This window comes from Protomyctophum bolini, assembly GCF_963924005.1.
Source record: "Protomyctophum bolini genome assembly, chromosome: 21".
Taxonomy (NCBI): domain Eukaryota; kingdom Metazoa; phylum Chordata; class Actinopteri; order Myctophiformes; family Myctophidae; genus Protomyctophum; species Protomyctophum bolini.
In genome coordinates, this window is record NC_137882.1 from 7,367,828 (window position 1) to 7,387,827 (window position 20,000).

Here is a 20,000-nt window from a genome sequence, read left to right on the forward strand (position 1 = left end):
GTGTGCATAACATGTTTATTTTAATGATGAATCAATGGATTGTGTTCTTGCTCGGATCAATTATGGACAACTGGATTTATTGGTATCACTTCTTAAAGGACCACTTCACCACTTTTCAACTTATCTTCATGTAATAGGTCCTCACTAATAATCATGATAAAATGGCATGATTTTTTTCATCATTAGGCAGATTTCTTTTAAAACAAGATTTATTTTACAAAAAAGTTTAGATTTTTATTATCGTGAGAACGATGGCTTCCATTTTCGCATTGCAACTTTTCAGCACCATAAAAGCCTGCAGTTTCTATTAGCTTGGATTCCCCATCGATGATGTCACTGGAGGACAGGTTTCTGAACTGCCCACAGCCCTCCCATGAGACACAGACTGAGTAGAAAGAAATTGCGCCATTTCTTCATGATTAGTGGGGACCTAGTATATTATGAAGATAGGTTGAAAAGTGGTGAAGTGAATGTTATCACTGTTATCATTAAAATCTTAGTGTTTTTGTGCCAATGCTTTAGGGGCCTCACTTGCAATACCTTTGCGGCCCACCAGTGGGCCCCAGCCCACATGTTGAGAAACCAGTGTTGTGCAATTTGGGTGTCCTTGAGTTTGGGAGTTTGGGAAACACTGGCCTAGAACAGACGTCTATTCCGGGTTTCTAGACCGCTGGTGGATGGTGATGATTTTTTCCCGATGCTCAATCTGTGGGCCGGGGTGTGTTTACATTCCCAGGGCATGAAACCCATGTTGTGATTGGTGGGAAAAAATACGTTAGTCCCGCCCCCTATAAACGCTGTTTCTCCCGGTGAGATGAGGCTGCTAACGGGGTTAGGTTTGTCATGGAAATTATACCATAATTTTCTGATTGGTTTAACTTGGATCTGATCTGGCCTTCTGAGTGACCATTATGTTTATATTGTAAATATTAGAACAGATATTTATTCCTTCTGTTGTTGCTGTTGATATTACTATTATTGATATTCTTATTATTGTTTTAGTTTTTTTCCTCGTTATAATTATTGCTGTTATCATTGTTATAATTGTGAAGCACACGGACACAGACAATCATGTGTTTTTTTTTGTTGATTTATCATCTGATTCAGACATGAAATACAAACCGGTCAAACACGAAGTCTTCAAGTTAATGCAGGATGTTTGATTGGTGAAAGACCAGATCCTAAAGTTAATCCAGGCGTTTCATCTCTTTGGTCAGTATTTTGTATTTTAATCTGGTCTGTCTCTGTCTGACACATGGACTCATGGGGAATGTAGTTTTAATGACGTGGCCTCAACGGCTAAACACAACATTGGTGATGAAATGAACTGAATTCACCCTTTGTCAAGTCCCGCCCATGGCCGTGCCCCTCTTCGAACCCATTTGTTGCCGTTTCGTGGTTGGACAAAAAAAACCTTTCTCTCCATCCACTATCATTGAAATAAGGTGTTTTTCAGTTGCTTCCTATTGATATTCTGTGCATTCAATTCTTATTTTAAACTTGGTGTCAGTAAAAAGGAACATCACAGGTGCAGCATGCATGGTGACTGGGCATATCATGTTTGTTTTTTGAGTTTTTTTCCATGTTTTAACAAATTCAACATAAAGAACGCGGAACCAGGGTGGAACAAGGCAGCCTGCTGGTTAGTCGGTCAGTAGCCTGGGGTCCACCTATGCTTTCTATGGCATAGGCAGTATAGATGCAGCTGCGCGACATGAGACTAATTAATTAGAGCGACAGAGAGAGAGAGAGAGGTGTGTGTGTGTGTGTGTGTGTGTGTGTGTGTGTGTGTGTGTGTGTGTGTGTGTGTGTGTGTGTGTGTGTGTGTGTGTGTGTGTGTGTGTGTGTGTGTGTGTGTGTGTGTGTGTGCGTGCGCGCGTCAAATTAACAAAGGTGCAGACGATCAGAGATCAGCAGAGAGTGATCGACGTTATGCAGAATTGAAGTGGACTCGGCCCCAGACTTTTCTTTTCTCCCTGGAAATAAAAACGTCTGGGTTTCCGAGGGTAGTCAGTCAGAGACCAATCAGAAGGCTAACAAATGGTGAATTCAAAATCATTTTAAGGGGATTCGCGTTCACGTGGAATGTCTTGACAGTTGACACGGATGGTCTCTGGAGGGTGACGATGAGGGAATGTCGAGGGAAAAGTCATTAGAGAATTCTCTGTCAGAGATCAGACAATGAGCTCTATACCCACCGTATTGTCAGGATATTTTGCTGTTTCCTTCCTTCCTTCCTGCACAGATGTTACCCAATATAGCAATGTGCACTGTGTTTGACCTGAATGGAACGGAGCCTTCGTCCATTTAGACCTGAGGAACGCATCAGTGTCGCCCAATATAGCTTTGAACCACTTTAACCATTGTTTAAACTGTTGAAAAATAGCAGATCTATAGCTTGTAGGTCTGCCATTTTTGAAAAAATCGTGAAAATGTAGTGCGAATCTTTGAAATTTCTATTCTTTCACAGTGAACGTTTTTAACTCAAATATTTGCTTCTAGGCGGGTCCGATCCCTGGAACAACATATTTTGAGATGCGGGTCCGCGGCCAAATACAGGTCCTACCGTCCTTAACATGAAAAAGGTTGAGCACCACTGACATAGAAACATAGGCTTTTCAGAAAACATTCATGATTTAGATTAGAAGACATTTTGTAGAATCAGTTCTCAGGTCTAAATGGGTTAATCATTCGTAACAGCTGTTAAAATTCAGCTCAGTTTATTGACAATATGGCTGCTGTGCATAGAGCCTATATAACATCACATCCATTTATTTATTTATTGGTGATTTTTTATTTTATTTTTTGCTAAATGAAATACATTTGTGTCTTTGTCGTTGTTGTTGTTTTTTTTTATAAAGATACACATTTTCCAAATGCTGAAGTATGATGACTCTGGTAATGTAACCTGGATTTGTATATGACTCTGCTATAGTTTAACTTGGGTTATATATAACTCTGTTAATCGGACCAGCTGGGTTATATATTATGGCTCTGGGTTAAATCTAGCCTGGGTTAAACATGGCTGTCGTTGTTGGAAACATTTTTATTTGTCTTGTATGACTGTAAACTACTTCAATACATAAAGATATATAAACCGGAATTACATTCTACAAGTATGACTATTGTTTGTTAACTAAGATATGGAGCTGGCCTGTTCTGACATTCCATTATGTTGATCTGACCTCATCAAACCCTGTACACTCAAGACACACTCCATATATGGCCAGTACAGAATTACAGAATGAATTAATAATTGATCTGACCCCCATGCCAAAGCGCCAGCGTTCGCCCAGCAGTTTGCCCTCAGGCGTCCTACTGGTTATTATTATTCGTATAAAAACCCCGAAGTAAGTATATTTGATTCTTAACTGTGAGGTATAAATGTGAAAATGTATTGTGGACAACATTCAATATCTCCAATAGTGACACCATCACAGGTACATCTTGAGAGGATCTTCTTTTGGGTGTCGTCAGATGTCCTGCTCAACATCGTGCAGCCATGTCTCTGGTCCTACCGTACGTGGCAGAGTCAGGTATGAGGGTGCTGCGCATAGTGTGCTAATAATCGGGGCACCAACCTGCACCGATGTGCAGGTTGGTGCCTTGCATGGTTTCCTCTGTCATCGGTGTCCATGTAAAGCGCCTTGGCTAAAGGCGCTACAGTATATAAATGCACCATTTATTTACCATTTATCGACAAACCCACAGAGGAGAAAAATCCACAAGAAGTCACTGACTTTTATATTACGATTTAATATTACAAATGTGTGTGTGTGTGTGTGTGTATATATATATATATATATATATACACACATATACAGTACGTGCAAATGTGCATGCGTTCATTCATGTGTGTGCGTGCGTGCACACGTGCGTGTGCGTGCGTGCGCATGTGCGTGTTAGGTGTTAGGTGGTTTGAGGATCCAGCTGCAGGATGGATTAACACGATAAACCTCCAACAACACAGTGTTTTCATGGAGACGCCTCTCACCTGACAGACAGACAGACTAGTTAGTGAATCAAACAGATGTTACAGAGCTGTTACATGTGTGTGTGCGTGCGTGCGTGTGTGCGTGCATGTACGTACCAATATTTCCTCCTACTTCAAATAAACACTGGTCACCTCTGCAGACAGACAGACAGACAGACAGTAACACAGCGTTCATGATGTCATAATCTTAAAATGTCTCACTCCATCAATCTGGAACGAACAAATCCACTGTTTGACTCTTGTCTTCATATAAAGTCTTAGGGCTCCATCTTATGCCATGCTTTATCCTCAAGTAATAAATATTTAGGAGCTTCCACTGTGCAGCCACACACAACCCACTATTCATTTTGCCGACTCCTATATTTGCGGGTGGAGGTGTGTCTGTAGGCGTGTTGATGCGCTTTCCCTATATTTGCTATCTTATGCACACAGGTTTAGGACACTGGAAAGTGCCTCTTCAAACCACCCATAATGCGAATTCTGTTTGATAAAAGAATGCGCTCCTGGCTCTGAGACGGTGAGACCTGAGTTGGAGCTGCCTCGGCTTGAGTCATGTTGACTCTGAGACGGTGAGTCATGTTGCACAACATTCATGGCTCAGAGGTCTCGTTCTGTCTTAATTCTCCACAAATCACCGTGATTGGAATGTTACTATAATCAGCGTCGGTGTCAATTCCTTGTGCTTATTGTGTTTAATTGTCTAGTCAAAGAAGTTATTAGATTTGCATGAGTGAGGCTGTGTTGGAGCTACTGGACACAAAACAACCCGGCCTCTGTATCAAATATAAATAGGCTATATTTCAAGGCAGCAACGTGTGTCGCTCTTCCATGGCCATGGGCCATAGTGTAAATCACTGGGCATAATGTTAAATGGATAATGGTTCTCTTAAAGGCAATGGCAAGTAGCACAGTGATTGGTTTAATCATTGTAACGCCCAAACCACACCTATGCATAATGTAAGGGGTAATGGAGGTGTTTTGGGGACTTAGGCTGTGGCACAAGATAACACATTTTACAGGGCCACACCTCTCACACAATACTAAATCCCCAAATTAAGGAAAAAGGGCCCCTGCCGCAAGATGGAGCCCGTAGTGTACTTCATGTGTGTATAGAGGGTATGCGCGTGACATCATCATACCCGGACGTTATGCGGGAACCCCTACTGAATGGCAAAAAACTGAAAAGTCAGATTTGATAAATGATGTTAAACTCACTTTTCCGCTTAATTTGCCATTCACTTCACGCCTCTATAGTAATATATAGGGATGCACGATTAATCAGTCACCACACTTTATCGGCAATATCTGCATCAAATTGGTATTGAATTTATATCAATTGATCGTTTTTTTGTTAGAAATATTTCAATTAAGTTGTTTGATCTAACATGATTGTGCATCAGTATTCAGTAGGCCTATAAGGTACTAAGAGTGCCCTTTTCTGAGGGGTGCTAGCCCCTCCAATGCATGGCATGTGACATATAGGCCAGCCAATTCTATGACTTTAATGTTTGTTTGGGACAGTTATGATGTAATTGTATGCCGTTTTGTTTTAGGGCACTGAATGACAACGTAAGACATCATCCTGCTGGTAAAAATACATCTTGAAATAATTGTATTTCATTTTTCACGTGTCATGACCACGGCCAGTGGGCACGTGTGTGTGTGTGCGTGTGTGCGTGCGTGCGTGCGTGCGTGTGTGCGTGCGTGCGTACTAACTTGTCGTCAAAGTGAGACGTGACGTCTCTCACTCTGGTGTGTGTGTCCAGTTGCATCGCCATGGACACCTTAGTGTGGAACGGAGCATGAACCCTGATGACCCCTTCACACAACACTGACACCTACAGGACAGGACGTAAGGTGACTAGCAGACAGGACGTGAGGTGACTAGCAGACAGGACGTAAGGTGACTAGCAGACAGGACGTAAGGTGACTAGCAGACAGGACGTAAGGTGTCTCACCTCGTTCTTGTGGTTCTTGCGTCCTAAAACTCTACGTTTGGTTTTCTCTGCCACCGTTTCCTGTTTCCTGTGGGAGTTCATCCTCCTCAGCTGAGACAGCAGGAAGCAGGGCACCTATACACAGGAAGTGAGAAAATCTGTTTCTTCTGTGTGGAGTTTGCATGTTCTCCCCGTGTCCCCTAGGGTAGATACCCTCACAAAAACATGCAGTAATCCTGGTCTCTAAACTGCCTCCCCCTGGCCAGCCGGGGCGCCTGATGGAGGGGAAAGGAACTGGTTGGAATAACGTGTTCCTTCCACGCGCTACGTCCAACCAGGGAATCTCCCCCCTGTCAGGTGTAAAGGAGCAACTTGGACACTCAAGCATGAAGGAAGCATGAGTTAAGTCTGTTGCTCTCCCCAGGTTGGCGGAGGGTGTGTAGAGCCCAGGATCACATTAGATGATTGACACAGGGGTGAAAAATGGGTTACAAAATCGTGGGATAAAATAATATATAAAAAGGAAGTGAGAAAATCTTTATTGGTCATGGAGAGAAATTCAGGTGTCACACCAATCACACATGTAGTGTGCGTGCGCCGTGCGTGCGTGCACGCACGTGTGCTAGAGGCAGCGGTGGCCGAGTGGATTGCGGAGCGGTCTAGATACCGGAAGGTCGCCAGTTCGAATCAGCGATCCGACACGTTAAAATTACCACCGTTGAAGTGCCCTTGGACAAGGCATTGAACCTCTACCATGAAATGCTCCATGTGGGCCTTGCTGTAAACAAGTATCTGATGCTTAGTCGAGTTACCCTTGGTAAACTTGATTTACCAGAACGCATTTCTTCTTCTTCTTCTGCTTTGTGTGGTGCATGTGTTTGGTCTGACGTAATAATAGTCCTACAGTCTTTTCTACGTCCGAGCATAGACATGGTAACGCCCTGCCTGCCTCTGATTGGCCTACCGACACTGCCGGCCTTACCAGAGTTTCCTCTGAGGTGGAAGATACATGCTGGTTACTCCGTGGTGGGAAATAAATAAATAATACAAGTACGATATAATACAAGAGAAAGACAGCTTGGCACGCGCAACAGTAACTTTTATTTTTGTAGAAGAGGCAAACTAATATTGTTTATACCGTTGGCCTTTTTATTTTTGTATACATGTGTAAACTTGTAACATAATTGTACTGTAAAAAGGTCTCTTTTCCCTTGATCTTCATCTTTTTTAGTATAACAGTATTAGCTTTACTATAATTAGATTAATACCTTGATCTTTATCGTTTTTAGCATATTAGTATTAGTTTACTATATTAGATTAATACACGATAATCAACACTAACACTAGTGCCCTTGCATCTCGGAGGATAGGCAAGACGGACTGTGTCGGTAGGCCAATCAGAGGCCGGCGTGGCGTTACCATGTCTATGCTCGGACGTAGAATATAGATATACGCCTGCCACGCATGTCGGACTATTGTAGTATGTCTAGCCAACGTGTGTGTGTGTGTGTGTGTGTGTGCGTGTGTGTGTGTGTGTGTGTGTGCGTGCGTGCGTGTGTGTGTGAGCATGCCTGCGTGCGTTCACACCATAAACAGAACATCCTGGTACTTGATCATCACTTTGACCAGGTGGGCGGAGTCGGCCATCATGGCGAGCTCCTCCTCCTCCTGTCGGCGCCTGGCCGTGACCACGCCCATCCACCGCCTCCCGTTGGCGTGGCGACGGCACGTGTGGAAGAGGTTGGGGGCGATCACCATGGCAACGTTCCACAGAGACATCCTGTTGTAGCGCTCGTGATTCACCACCTGTCTGAGGAACTGTAACAGCACCTGGAGAGAGAGAGAGAGAGAGAGAGAGAGACGATCTAGATGGAGAACTGTAACAACACCTGGAGAGAGAGAGAGAGAGAGAGAGAGAGACGATCTAGATGGAGAACTGTAACAACACCTGGAGAGAGAGAGAGAGAGAGAGAGAGACGATCTAGATGGAGAACTGTAACAACACCTGGAGAGAGAGAGAGAGAGAGAGACGATCTAGATGGAGAACTGTAACAACACCTGGAGAGAGAGAGAGAGACGATCTAAATGGAGAACTGTAACAACACCTAGAGACAGACAGACAAGCAGGCACTAACTAGACAGACAGACAGACAATTGTATGACATTGTAACATTGTATGTGTTGTAACATTGAAACCTTTGCAGTATTGAGGGTCCCAGAGATTTAAAATGGTATCAAATGGAGGTCTGTGGTCTAATAATGCATATCACAGTGGGGTTGAAAATCACTGAACCTACGTATGGTATACAGTATATGCCACATATCTTTTCAAATCTGGCTATTATGTATCAATGTGGGGGTCGTTGACATGAAAAGGTTTTGAGAACCAGTGTTCTAGAAGGCTAGACTCCTACAGGGCCATGACGTAAAAAAGAAGACTACAAATACGCAAATGATTTACGAGTAGCCTAAATCCTATCACATAGACCAGAACCAAGCAAAGCACCAAAATACAAGTTGAAAGAAAAAAAAGATTAGGTCTGTGGGAGTGCTGCTTCAACCAGCTTGCCCTGTTGTGTGTGACCATTGTTTCCCGTAATTTCCCCCTGTTCCACTGTCTGTAACTTGTTCCTGTCCTTGACATCCCAGGCTGTCGATAGGAAGGTTGCCAGTTCCCGCCTGATGTCCTGCGAGAGCCTGGATTCTCCTCAGACCATACTGAACAACTGTTAGCTTGCATAACGTCTTCAAACTAGGACTTAAGTCCAAGATGTGCAGGTCATCTGTGTTATCTCCAAAGAGGATGATGCGATCTCCCACCATGCAACAGTACATCCTTGAACACAGACCTCCCTCGTTCGGCTGCACCAAATTCCAGGAGAAGGTCTCTGGATTTAACTTCCACAGATCGCTGAACGTCTGGCCCAGACAAAGGTTTTTGCCACCGAATATGTACAGCTCTCCGTTGTACGCAAAGGCTGAATGACGCACGCGGCCTCCTAGAGGATGCTGCGCGGAAGGCGTTTCCATCCAGAGGTTGGTCAGCGTGTCAAACACTCTGATGCTGTTGTACGGGTCCCTGTAAGTGTCCCCTCTGCCTCCAAACACAAACATCTTCTTCCCGATGAAGGTCGCAGAGTGACATTCCGAAACGGATGCTGGGGTTCCTCCGGTTTGAACTAAAGACCAGCCCACTGTGCTGCTGTCCAACTTGTAGAGGTCTTTAGTGCATCCGGTCCGGCTCCATCCTCCATACACATACATGGCCTTCCTGGAGACACAGGCCGAGTGGCCCCACCTCGCCTCTGGAACAGTCCCAGACGTCTTGGGCTTGAACCATCCGTGGGTGCCGACGTCAAACGCATAGAGCGTGTTGCAGTATTGCCTCGGCTCGCCCTTACACCCTCCCCAGATGTAGATTATATTCTCTATCAGCACAGCTGTGTGGCCCCAGCGCCTGGAAGGAACCTCTGGGAGACGTGCTATTGTTCGGGTGGTCACCGGGAGCAGCTTCGTCCAGCGCAAATAGACCGTGTTGAAGACATGCACATCAATCTGATCCTTGTTGTACAACCAGTAGCCTCCGAATGTGTACACCCTGTGTCCCGTTGCTACAGCCACATGGTCAACCCCCTCTGGTCCACCTCTCTCTTTGATCACCATCCAACGTAACATCTCTCTCTCTCTCTCTCTAGAGTGATTTGTCTGGTTGATTCCGATAATGAACGGGACTTTTTCTCTGACCCTTCTGGTCTGCGACTATCTGTCGGCGACTAACTTCTTTCAACGAAATAACAATCTATCTTCCTCTGTCTGTCTGTCCGTCCGTCTGTCCTTTCTGTTCCGTCTCGCCAGCTCACACTCTCTATGTCTATCTCCTATCTGTGCCTTTGTCTCTTGCGTCTTTCCAGTAGTGTGCTATGTAATCTTCATGTAATCAGACGACCTATGTAACCTGTGTATGTAATCACCCTACCTACAGTATGTATCCGTATGTAATCATGTAACTTGTGAATGTACATAATCTCTATAGTATGTAATCTGCATGTAATCACCCTGCTTATGTATCCTGCAGCTTATATAGGGTGTACAGAGCTGCTGGACAACACAAACCGTTACCATGCTGTCGCCAAACTTTGACCCTTTAAGCTGACGGGTTGATGTGACGTCACTTTTGTGCAAACACAAACATTGAAGAGAAGATGAAGGTGAGAGACAATTGTGATGGGCTGGAATGAGATGATGTATGATGATGAGAGCGTCCCTCACTTCACATGGGTGTGATTGTGTTCATTCTATTCAGATTTCCTGGAGTTCCTCTGCTAAACACTACTTTTCAGTATAGAGCGTCACAGTCCCGCCCCCTTTTCAAGACGACGCCAGGCCCAGGAAATAATTCCCAATGCATTTTTCCCATAGACATTTCAAAAAGACCCTTTATGGCGTAGACGCGGTAGTTGGTCTCCACCGCGATGAAGCCTGTGTTTCCGGTGCCGCCGTCCCGCGTGGAGGTACGGCAGCGTTGTGATGATGATGTCATGACAACATTGCATGTGTGAAGCATGACCAAATGCTTCACTTTTCTGCACATGTTACGAAAAGGCAGCTTCACTTTGCAGGCAAAACATTCTCGGGCCGAGAGCGATAGTGTGCTGCCTACTATAGGGTTGTGCGGTTTTACGGTTACAGTGGGTCAGGGAACACATTTTTATATGTGGCGCGCGAGTAAATATATATCAAGAGTGTCCCCAACAGTACAACAAAGTGCGTGCGTGCGTGTGCGTACCTTAAGTGTGTCTCTGTGGGCTTCAGGTAGTAACATGGTCAACAACTGGAGAGCTTGAATCTGATGGACGGAACAAGACAGACCTGTACGCACACACACACACACACACACACACACACACACACACACACACACACACACACACACACACAACATATTCATTCCTCCTACACACACATGTGTGTGTTGTATACTATACTGACTCACCTACCCGTGAGGAGCCCCCACCGGAAGGACATAGAGCCTTACTCAGAGGTTGTAAATTAAATAGTTGCCTATACTGTGTATATCCTTCACCCTAAACGTCACGACCGAAATCAGTGTGTAAATATGAAAACGTTTCACAAATAGTGACTTCAATTAGTGCGTGCGTGCGTGCGTGCACCTGGTACAGCGGCGTAAGCAGGGAGGTAGCGGGAGGTGAGGAGAGGAAGAGGAAGTTCCCTGATGAAGAGTTTGAGGAGTCCCGCCGCGTCCGCCTGTCTCACCTCCTCCCAGTTCACCTCGTACACCCACGCACACGTGTCTATCTGCTCCCGAAGAGCCTGCGGTATGACACCAGCACACACACACACACACACACACACACACACACACACACACTATACTTGAAAAGACATAATATTCTCTTCTCTCTCAGATAGTACTATAGCGCAGTGGTTAATTTGTACACTCTCAGAGTTAAAATAACTTTGATTTTACAATATACATTGGGGTCCCAGAGATAGAAATGCCATTACATGGGGGACCGTAGCCTAATTCAAACCTAGGGCCCTTGAAATTAAACGGGTTGAGAATCCTTGACGTATATTTTCTAATGGGGGTCCGCAGGCCAATGAGTGTCAATTTGGGGGTCCTTGACATGATAAAGTTTGAGAACCACTGCACTAGAATACTATCTGAGAGAGAGAGAGAATATTATGTCTTCTCAAGTATAGTAGTAATAATAGGAATGGTACCTTCAGTCTGGCTGCTGAACCTGGAACTCTGAGAATCCCTTCAGTCTTTAACCCTCTCTGTTCCAGTAGGGACAGGAGCTACACGCACGCGCACGCACACACACACACACACACACACACACACACACACACACACACACACACCTGTTGATTGCTGATTGTTGATTGTGTTGGTGTAGAGGTGGTGAAAGCGTGCAAGTACTACAGAGGCAGCTCACGTCCAATGTACTGTATTCAGTGTAGTGTAGAGGGTTTAATTAGGTTGTTATTAACGTTCTTATTGTTGTTACCTTAGTGAGGAACAGAGGGACCTTGACACCAGGATGAGACTTCCTGTCAGTCTCCAACAGAACAGAGAGAGGCACTCCAAACACACCTTTATCTAAAGAGACAGACAGACAGACAGACAGCATGACACTGATGTAAGTATGCAGTACTGTATGCACACATGATGCCGTTTTAGTTGTATACCACTAGTAGTATTATTATTATTATTATAGTATTACTAATACTATGGCTTAGTAGCCGACATAGCCTTCCTCTGACTCTGATACGTGGTGTTTGATGTAGTACTATTTGAAGGAGCCATTTCTGCCTGCGTGTGCCTTTAACCCGTTTGATGGGCGGGTTCACCATGGGGGGTGTGTGTGTCACACAGGATTGGCATTATGAGAACACAGGTGCAACAAGCCAGGTTGAATGGTTTGGAAGGTATGGGCACAACAGGCTAGAGATCACACGTTTTTACTTGTGTAGAGGCAAGCTCAAACTATACTTTGCCTCTCGGCTGGGCATATATGCATTATACAGATATACATATTGTCCAGGCATTGACTGCTGTAGGGTGATGTTCCCATTTATTGTACACCTTTTGTCATACAGCAGTTTTCATAATGCAAATATACAATATTCCAAATGTGTTCCAGTGGTTAGAGACTTAGAGCATAATGTCTTTCATGTGGAAGCTGTGGGTTCGAACCCTCATCATGGGGTCGACGTCAGCAAGGGCATGCGGTCGCAAAACGGGTTCCTAAAAACATGTTGCAATTCATTAATGAATTAATAATACCATTACATTATGAATGAAGCAATGATCATCATTAATGGTTAATTCATAATGCATTTTTGCAAGCCGTTTTTATTTTTTATATATATGGAAAATAACTGAACTACACACTCAGATTTACTCGTTATAACCACAGGTGTAAAGTATTTCCAATTTTCAATAATTTTACTTCTACTCCACTACATGTCGGATTCAAATATTGTAATTTTATTCCACATTTATTTGACAACATACTAGTTACTTTTTTAGATTTAGATTTGTATCACTAATACTTCTCATAAAAATGCTTCCATGGCACAATATGAACCACAGAGTGTAAGAAGGCGACATCTAGTGGCTGAATGCTGTCTAGCAGCAGCTTTACGGTGTTGAATAAAATGTCCGTGTTTCATAATGTTGGTAACTTTAGTCTTTAGTATTATTATTATAAGTTGTCCATAAACCTACGTTGAATTTTAAATGTTTTAAAGAGTTTTAAACCTAACCATGTTACTTTATTATAATGTTTATCTCTTCAATCAATCATCCAGTTATACTGGAACCCCGTGACCGGAGGACATTGAACACTTTACCCAGCATGCTATGCGTGCAGTATTTCAAAATATATAACTTTTAAATTAACAATCTTATGTATTATTTCTACACGTGTTTGATTGACAGCACATATAAAGTGCTATAAATATCAATAGCCTAATAATAATAATAATAATAATAATAATAATGTGATTGTAAAATATGTAAAATACATCAGCAGCACCGTGAGTTTTTGTGGTGTTGCAGTGAGTGACCAGGTCCAGCAAGGAGCTACAGTTCTTCAGTACACTCTTGTTTCTCTTCAGATCGTATAAATCTTTCGCCTTTTACTAAAGATTTCCGTGGAGAGGAACATTATGAGTATCAACTAATTTTTTGATGCCCTGCTTGCGCGGGGCTTCCTACACTGTTCAATGAAAAAGCCACTAATCTAGTCTATGTGTGGTCCGTGGCTCAAATGCTGAATAAACATAAATTGGTCTTGAAATGGAAAGGGTTTAATGCGCCCAAAACGACTGGTAAGCATTTTAACGGCATTGTCATAATTCTGGTCTGATAAAGCCACTCCGCGACTACATAGCCTCTGTGCCACTTAAGAATGACTTTAAATATGAATCCCTAAGAAGCCCTAAGAGTAAGAGATGCAGAAATTAACTAGAAAAAGTGCCCTTTTGGGCACAGGTCTCCACCATGAGGATAGGAGAGTGTGTGATGTTTGGCAAAATGTTTAGGAGTAATTTAAACATGTTTGTTTGGGTTTGTGTGTGTGTGCGTGTGCGTGTGTGTGCGTGTGCGTGTGTGTGTGAGAGAGACGCAACTTGGCCTGTTGTAGCGCCACCATGAGCACGGCTTGGCTGGATATGCACGGCTTTGGATACACTGCCATGTCTTCCTTCCTCAGAATGCATTTCTTTCATGTGGATTCCAAGGGATTCGATTTCCCAAAAGTTGCGTAACTGATCTGACAGTGCCTGTTCCTCTCCGACGCTGATGTGCATCACTTCAATGTCCACAACTTCAGTTACCGGTATGATATTCACTCACTCACTCACTCACTCACTCACTCACTCTGTATTCCCAAATCTCAAGTTGTGCTATTGTACAATATATCGTTGTCAATTGTATAGCACTAGTAGCATTATTATTAAATAACCGATTCTAGTGGTACATACCTCTGGTTCTGTGTATGCGTGGTATTCGAGGTATTTGCAGTACTTGGTGTATTCCCAGGTTATGGTACATTGTTGTCAGTTCAATGAAGGAGATGAAGGCCAGTGCTCTCATGTCTGCTGGTGACAGATCTGCTACCGCTGTCACCCCCTGCTGGGCGAGCACTGCACTGCACTGCACAGTGCACACAGACAACACACGCATAGCATGCATGAAAACCGTTGTAAAAATAAACTAGGTCGCTTACATTTCATGAGCTTTCATTAGTCAGGTTTACCTGACAAAAAACACACATTTATGGAATGATTATGAAAGATTATTTAAAAAAAAAATGTTGTTTAACTTTTGGATTCTTCTCTTATAGAGTAGTAGGCTATCTCTTGTCCTATGTATTGCAATTTGCTTCCAACTTTACATAATTATAAGAATTATATACATTTTTTTCTTTGATTCAGGGTTGTTCGTGGTGTATGTTGCGTGTTGTTCTATGTCAAAAGGAAAAGGTGGGCCACAATGGAAACAAGGCTTTTTTGTGTGTAGTCCGCATTTTTCTAATTGATGACATGATTTTTGAGGGCCCAGCTTTGTCTGTGCACCCCATAGCGATGATTTGATTGGCTGAGCACCCAATAGCGATGATTTGATTGGCTGAGCAAAGTACTAGGATAAAACGTGAGGATAAAAAGTGAGGACAGATAATGTAGGACGCCACAAGTGATTAGCGTTGAGGACTATCTATCTATCTATCTATCTATCTATCTATCTATCTATCTATCTATCTATCTATCTATCTATCTATCTATCTATCTCTCTATGTATCTATCTATGTATCTGTCTGTCTGTCTGTCTGTCTGTCTGTCTGTCTGTCTGTCTGTCTGTCTGTCTGTCTGTCTGTCTATCTATCTATCTATCTATCTATCTATCTATCTATCTATCTATCTATCTATCTATCTATCTATCTATCTATCTATCTATCTATCTATCTATCTATGTATCTGTCTGTCTGTCTGTCTATCTCTCTATCTATCTATCTATCTATCTATCTATCCATCCATCCATCCATCCATCCATCCATCCATCCATCCATCCATCCATCCATCCATCCATCCATCCATCCATCCATCCATCCATCCATCCATCCATCCATCCATCCATCCATCCATCCATCCATCCATCCATCCAATTGGAAAAGGTTATACTGTATAACATTGTGTGAATAGATGTGTCAAAAGGTCGCACTCACAGGCAGGTCAGGGTTGTTGTCTCCATTGACACAGTGACAGTCCACGCAGGCCCCGCCCCTCATTTGTTCGGACACACCCTCAGAGTACGGCGTGTCACGCAGTAGCCAATGAGAACACTCCAATTGGACGACGCTCGTGGATGAGTGTGTGTCCGATGGAGAGTGTGTGTGTGTAGGAGAGTGCGTGTGTTTTGTAGAGTGTGTGTCCGTTGTAGGAGAGTCCATGTGTTTTGTAGAGTGTGTGTCCGTTGTAGGAGAGTCCATGTGTTTTGTAGAGTGTGTGTCTGTTGTAGGAGAGTCCATGTGCAGTTCAGGTATCTGATCCTGAATGGGTGAGAAACTTGGGAAAGTCGGACGCCCTGGAAGTGCGCGCACACACGCGCGCACAAACACACACACACACACACACACACACACACACACACACACACACACACACACACACACACACACACACACACACACACGATGACAGATTAATGCATGGATCAAACATGTGCCGGGCGTGCGCAGGGCCTTCATGGAGCAAACGGGGACCCTGACTTTGCTACCTGAAAATCTATGATCCAGTAGTCAGTCAGTTATTTGAGAAGATCTACTTCCAATCTCCAGTAGGTATAGATTTCAAATGAAATATAGGAGATAATGAAAAAGGCTATCTCCGGGTATGGTGGTCAATGCTCGGGCGAATGCTCTCAACTGAGCGCATGCTTCTGCTTTTGCCAAGGAATGTAATGAACGGATGTAGGAGTATGAGGTCAGCCATTTGCTCTCCCCAGGTTGGCGGAGGGAGTGTAGAGCCCAGGATTACATTAGATAATTGACACTGGGTGAAAAAAGGGGTTACAAAATCGTGGGATAAAAATTGTAAAGAGAAAGGAAGGGACGTGAGTCACGTGACTGGAGGCCGCTCATGTCCATAACACTCTATGGGCACACATTTGCCCTCAGTGCGTGACAGGGTGTACCTTTCTATGTCTATGGGCAGGCAGGCAGGCAGGCAGGCAGGCAGGTACCTCTGTGTTTATGGATGGTCTTGGTAGACTTATGGTAGCGTTTTGGTTTGGAGGGGGGAGTGGGGCTCTCATCACTGCTCTGTCAGTGAAATAAACGAAAAGACAATAGTCAGCAAAACAGTGAACCGTACAGTTAGTAAAATCAAACGTTATGCTAAAAGGATAACACAAAAAGTATCCAGATGATCCTATACTGCCAAGCCCAATTGTATTTTGAGCTCAGCCATGGAGACATAATATCTTGAATGACTATTCCACGTTTTGGTCGCAGCCAGGATAGTGTGTTTGAGCCGAATTTCGGGGTGAATGAGATCATTGCTGTGCATGCTTGAACCGTGTCCAAACAAAAGCGTACCGTATTGAACAGATCTTGGACGTGTGTGATCGGCGGTCTGTTCTTCTTCCTCATGGTGTGGTTGTACTCGTGCAGCTTCTTCCTCACCGTGGCGGCCTGTTGCCGCGACAGCGTGGACAGCAGGGCCTCCGTTGGCCCCTCCCCCGACGACGGGCCTGCCAACAGGGAGGATAGTCCCGCCTCCACCAGCCACGCCTCTTCTAGCTCCGGCTCTGGAAAACAGGCGCACGTGTTTGGTCCTTAAACCAGAAACCATAACCTCACAGGGAAGCCACAGTTTAGTTTTAACCTGCAACGGTTTAGTTTTTAACCTGCCATGCATGTCGGGAGTGACGGGTTAGGTTTAACCTGCCACGGGTTAGTTGTAAACGGCCTCTCATGTCTAACCAACGTATTTCCCCGGGGGAAAACAGGAAGTAAACATGAGTGAATGTAGAAACACAGTGCTCTGATGGCATGTGGTTCTGCTCATGGTCAATATCGGGTCGTGGAGCTGTTCTTATGTATAGCCTGGAATCCAGACCAATTAACTTCGTTCAGCTGACCTGTTTTTTAGAGGGGCGCCAGCCCCTCCAACGTCTGGCTTTTGGAATCGGAATTGTGGCAGCCCAGTCTATGGACTTTTAAAATGTTTGTTTAGAGCACTTTAAACAAACATTACCAGCAGGCGCCCCTCACTTCGTGTTTGAAATGCTGAGGAAGGCCTGCGTGCCGAAACGTGTTTCTAGGTGGACTGCTGCTGCATGTGTTTCCATGAAATAAAGAAACTCAAACTTTATACAAGCGGAAAAAAGAGAAGAATGGAGTATATATATAATGGATATAATTGCAGATAATGATCAGTTTGACTATCCAAGCAATCTTATGTTTTCTTTGGACTTGTTAAAAGGTTTACTTGTGACCTATAAACACAGGTCCAGCCACCCAACCTATAGGCCACAGGCCTCTTGGTACAGTGAGGTGTTGTATTATAGAGTAAGGTACCATCCACGTGACTCGTGTCTTCCTCGTCTTCATCGTGCTCTTCGTCTTCCTGCTCCTCCTCTTCATCAATGCTCCTCACCTCGTTCCACAGCGTCTCCATGGCAGCATGGCGGCGCTCAACGCTCACGTCAAGTGACATCATCCTGGAGACATCAGAAAGACCTGCTGTTCATATAAAGTATAGCCTACTTTTAGCCTACTACTTTTACTCTACTTTAGTATTACCGGTATGCCAATTTTTCGATACTTGATACTTCCACTTCATTACATCTCTGAGGAAGATATTGTACTTTTTATTCCATTGTAATTATTTGAAAACTTAAGTAAAAGTTACAGGTTTAGTTTAATAATGACAAAACACATCTCCCAGTACAACAGTATAGAAGACTGGTTGTACTGGTCAGGCGGTCAGCTCCCAGTACAACAGTGTTATACTGTACAGTGTACTGGTCAGCCGCCAGTACAACCACAGACTTGGGGGCCGTTCACGAGACGAGACAACCTTGTTCCATGGGGAGGAGAAGGGCAGAAGACAGCCAAGGAAGCAAGCTTGTCTCGTCAGACGGGCATCGATAAACAGAGACGTTGTCGCCTGGATCAACCACAGGTCTGCTCCAAGGCCTCATTAACACCTAAGACACACGCAAGACACTTGTGTCCTGTGTCGTCTGTGTTTCATGGCCGCCTCAATGCATTTCCAATGGGAGTCACATGGTTTGATGACACAACCTTGTTGCATATTTGTCTTCTGGCTTCCCCCCCCATGCAACAAGGTTGTGTCATCAAACCATGTGTCTCCCATTGGAAATGCATTGAGGCGGCCATGGCACACAGAAGACACAGGACACAAGTGTCTCTTGTGTGTGTCTTAGGTGTGAATGAGGCCCAAGTCTGCTCATGAGGGGCGCGACAATGCAAGCGTATAGTCACGGGCGTGTGTACGAAACAAGCACACATATGCGTCAATTTCACAGGACAAGCGCTCACGTACTGCTTGCGTTGTCGTCCCTCGACTTCTCTCCTCGACATTTGCAGAAAAAGAACGCAGGTCTCATTGAAAATGAATTACTATAGGCGCGTTAATCGCTGCCCATCTGAACATACTGTTGTACTGTTCAGCTGCCAGTACAACATGTATTAGACTGTGGTTGTAACTTGTACTGGTCAGCTCAGTACAACAATGAAGTAAAAGCAACTGTGATGACAAACATACACGTACACACACACACACACACGCACACTTAGTCACATGCACACACACACGCGCACGCGCACACACACACTCGCACGCGCGCGTTTGTGCTGGTGAGGTCAGCTAGGTGGTCTTTCAACGTACCATTATAAATTAATATTTTTGTGCACGAGTGAGAGATTTTGTGTGCGTGCATGCGTATAGGAAGTGATGTTTGTAAAGTGTGTATTGATTGATGTGTAATGGGCTGCTGTTTCCCGGGGGAAGCTAAAGTGCAGCACACAATGCACTGCTTAAGAGTTTCCTGGCTAACGCTAAACACTGCTTCATAACAATAACAGCTTCATGGCTAAAGCTATATGCTTGCTACTGTGTGTCTCAAGTCCCAACTAACATTCTAATACTGTAGCCGACATAACTAATGCTACTGTACGTTGCTGATGGTTTTGGACGTACAGTTTCCACAGGACAACAACAATATACTTATACTGTGACACTGTCTATATACTAATGGTTCTTGGGGGTCCTTAAAAAGTCTTTAAAAGATGTCCTATACCTATTAGCTTCAATTTAAATTTGCTGTACTGTAGGTGATCGAGAAAATGCAGCCTTTAGTCAGTCTGCTTTCTTGGTTAAAGTGGAATTACCCACAGCCATTAGAATAATATTCGAATATATAATCGACGGAATGTGTTTGTAGCACGGAATCTGATGATTCGATTGGCTGATGTTAATAATATGATGAATTTGTCATCATCATGATG

At 44.0% G+C, this 20,000-nt stretch overlaps 2 protein-coding genes across 2 annotated transcripts in view; one reads left to right on the forward strand and one right to left on the reverse strand.

Annotated features, from left to right (window-relative positions):
* Positions 1-1,892, forward strand: part of LOC308336762 (receptor-type tyrosine-protein phosphatase mu-like) — a 128,588-nt gene extending 126,696 nt beyond the window's left edge. The window contains 1 exon segment of the mRNA XM_080794302.1: positions 1-1,892. This exon segment is cut by the window's left edge and continues 1,314 nt beyond it. The gene's annotated coding sequence lies outside the window, so the exon portion shown is untranslated.
* A 2,010-nt stretch (positions 1,893-3,902) lies between these two features.
* arhgap28 (Rho GTPase activating protein 28) lies at positions 3,903-18,186 on the reverse strand (the record flags this gene model as incomplete). Its single annotated transcript, XM_080793291.1, has 12 exons — positions 3,903-3,994; positions 4,091-4,128; positions 5,711-5,832; positions 5,953-6,066; positions 7,519-7,761; positions 10,718-10,800; positions 11,103-11,262; positions 11,677-11,754; positions 11,967-12,058; positions 16,706-16,784; positions 17,061-17,272; positions 18,045-18,186. 12 exons carry the CDS (start codon positions 18,184-18,186, stop codon positions 3,903-3,905), a joined length of 1,455 nt encoding a protein of 484 aa, XP_080649417.1.
* Positions 18,187-20,000: the final 1,814 nt, after the last annotated feature.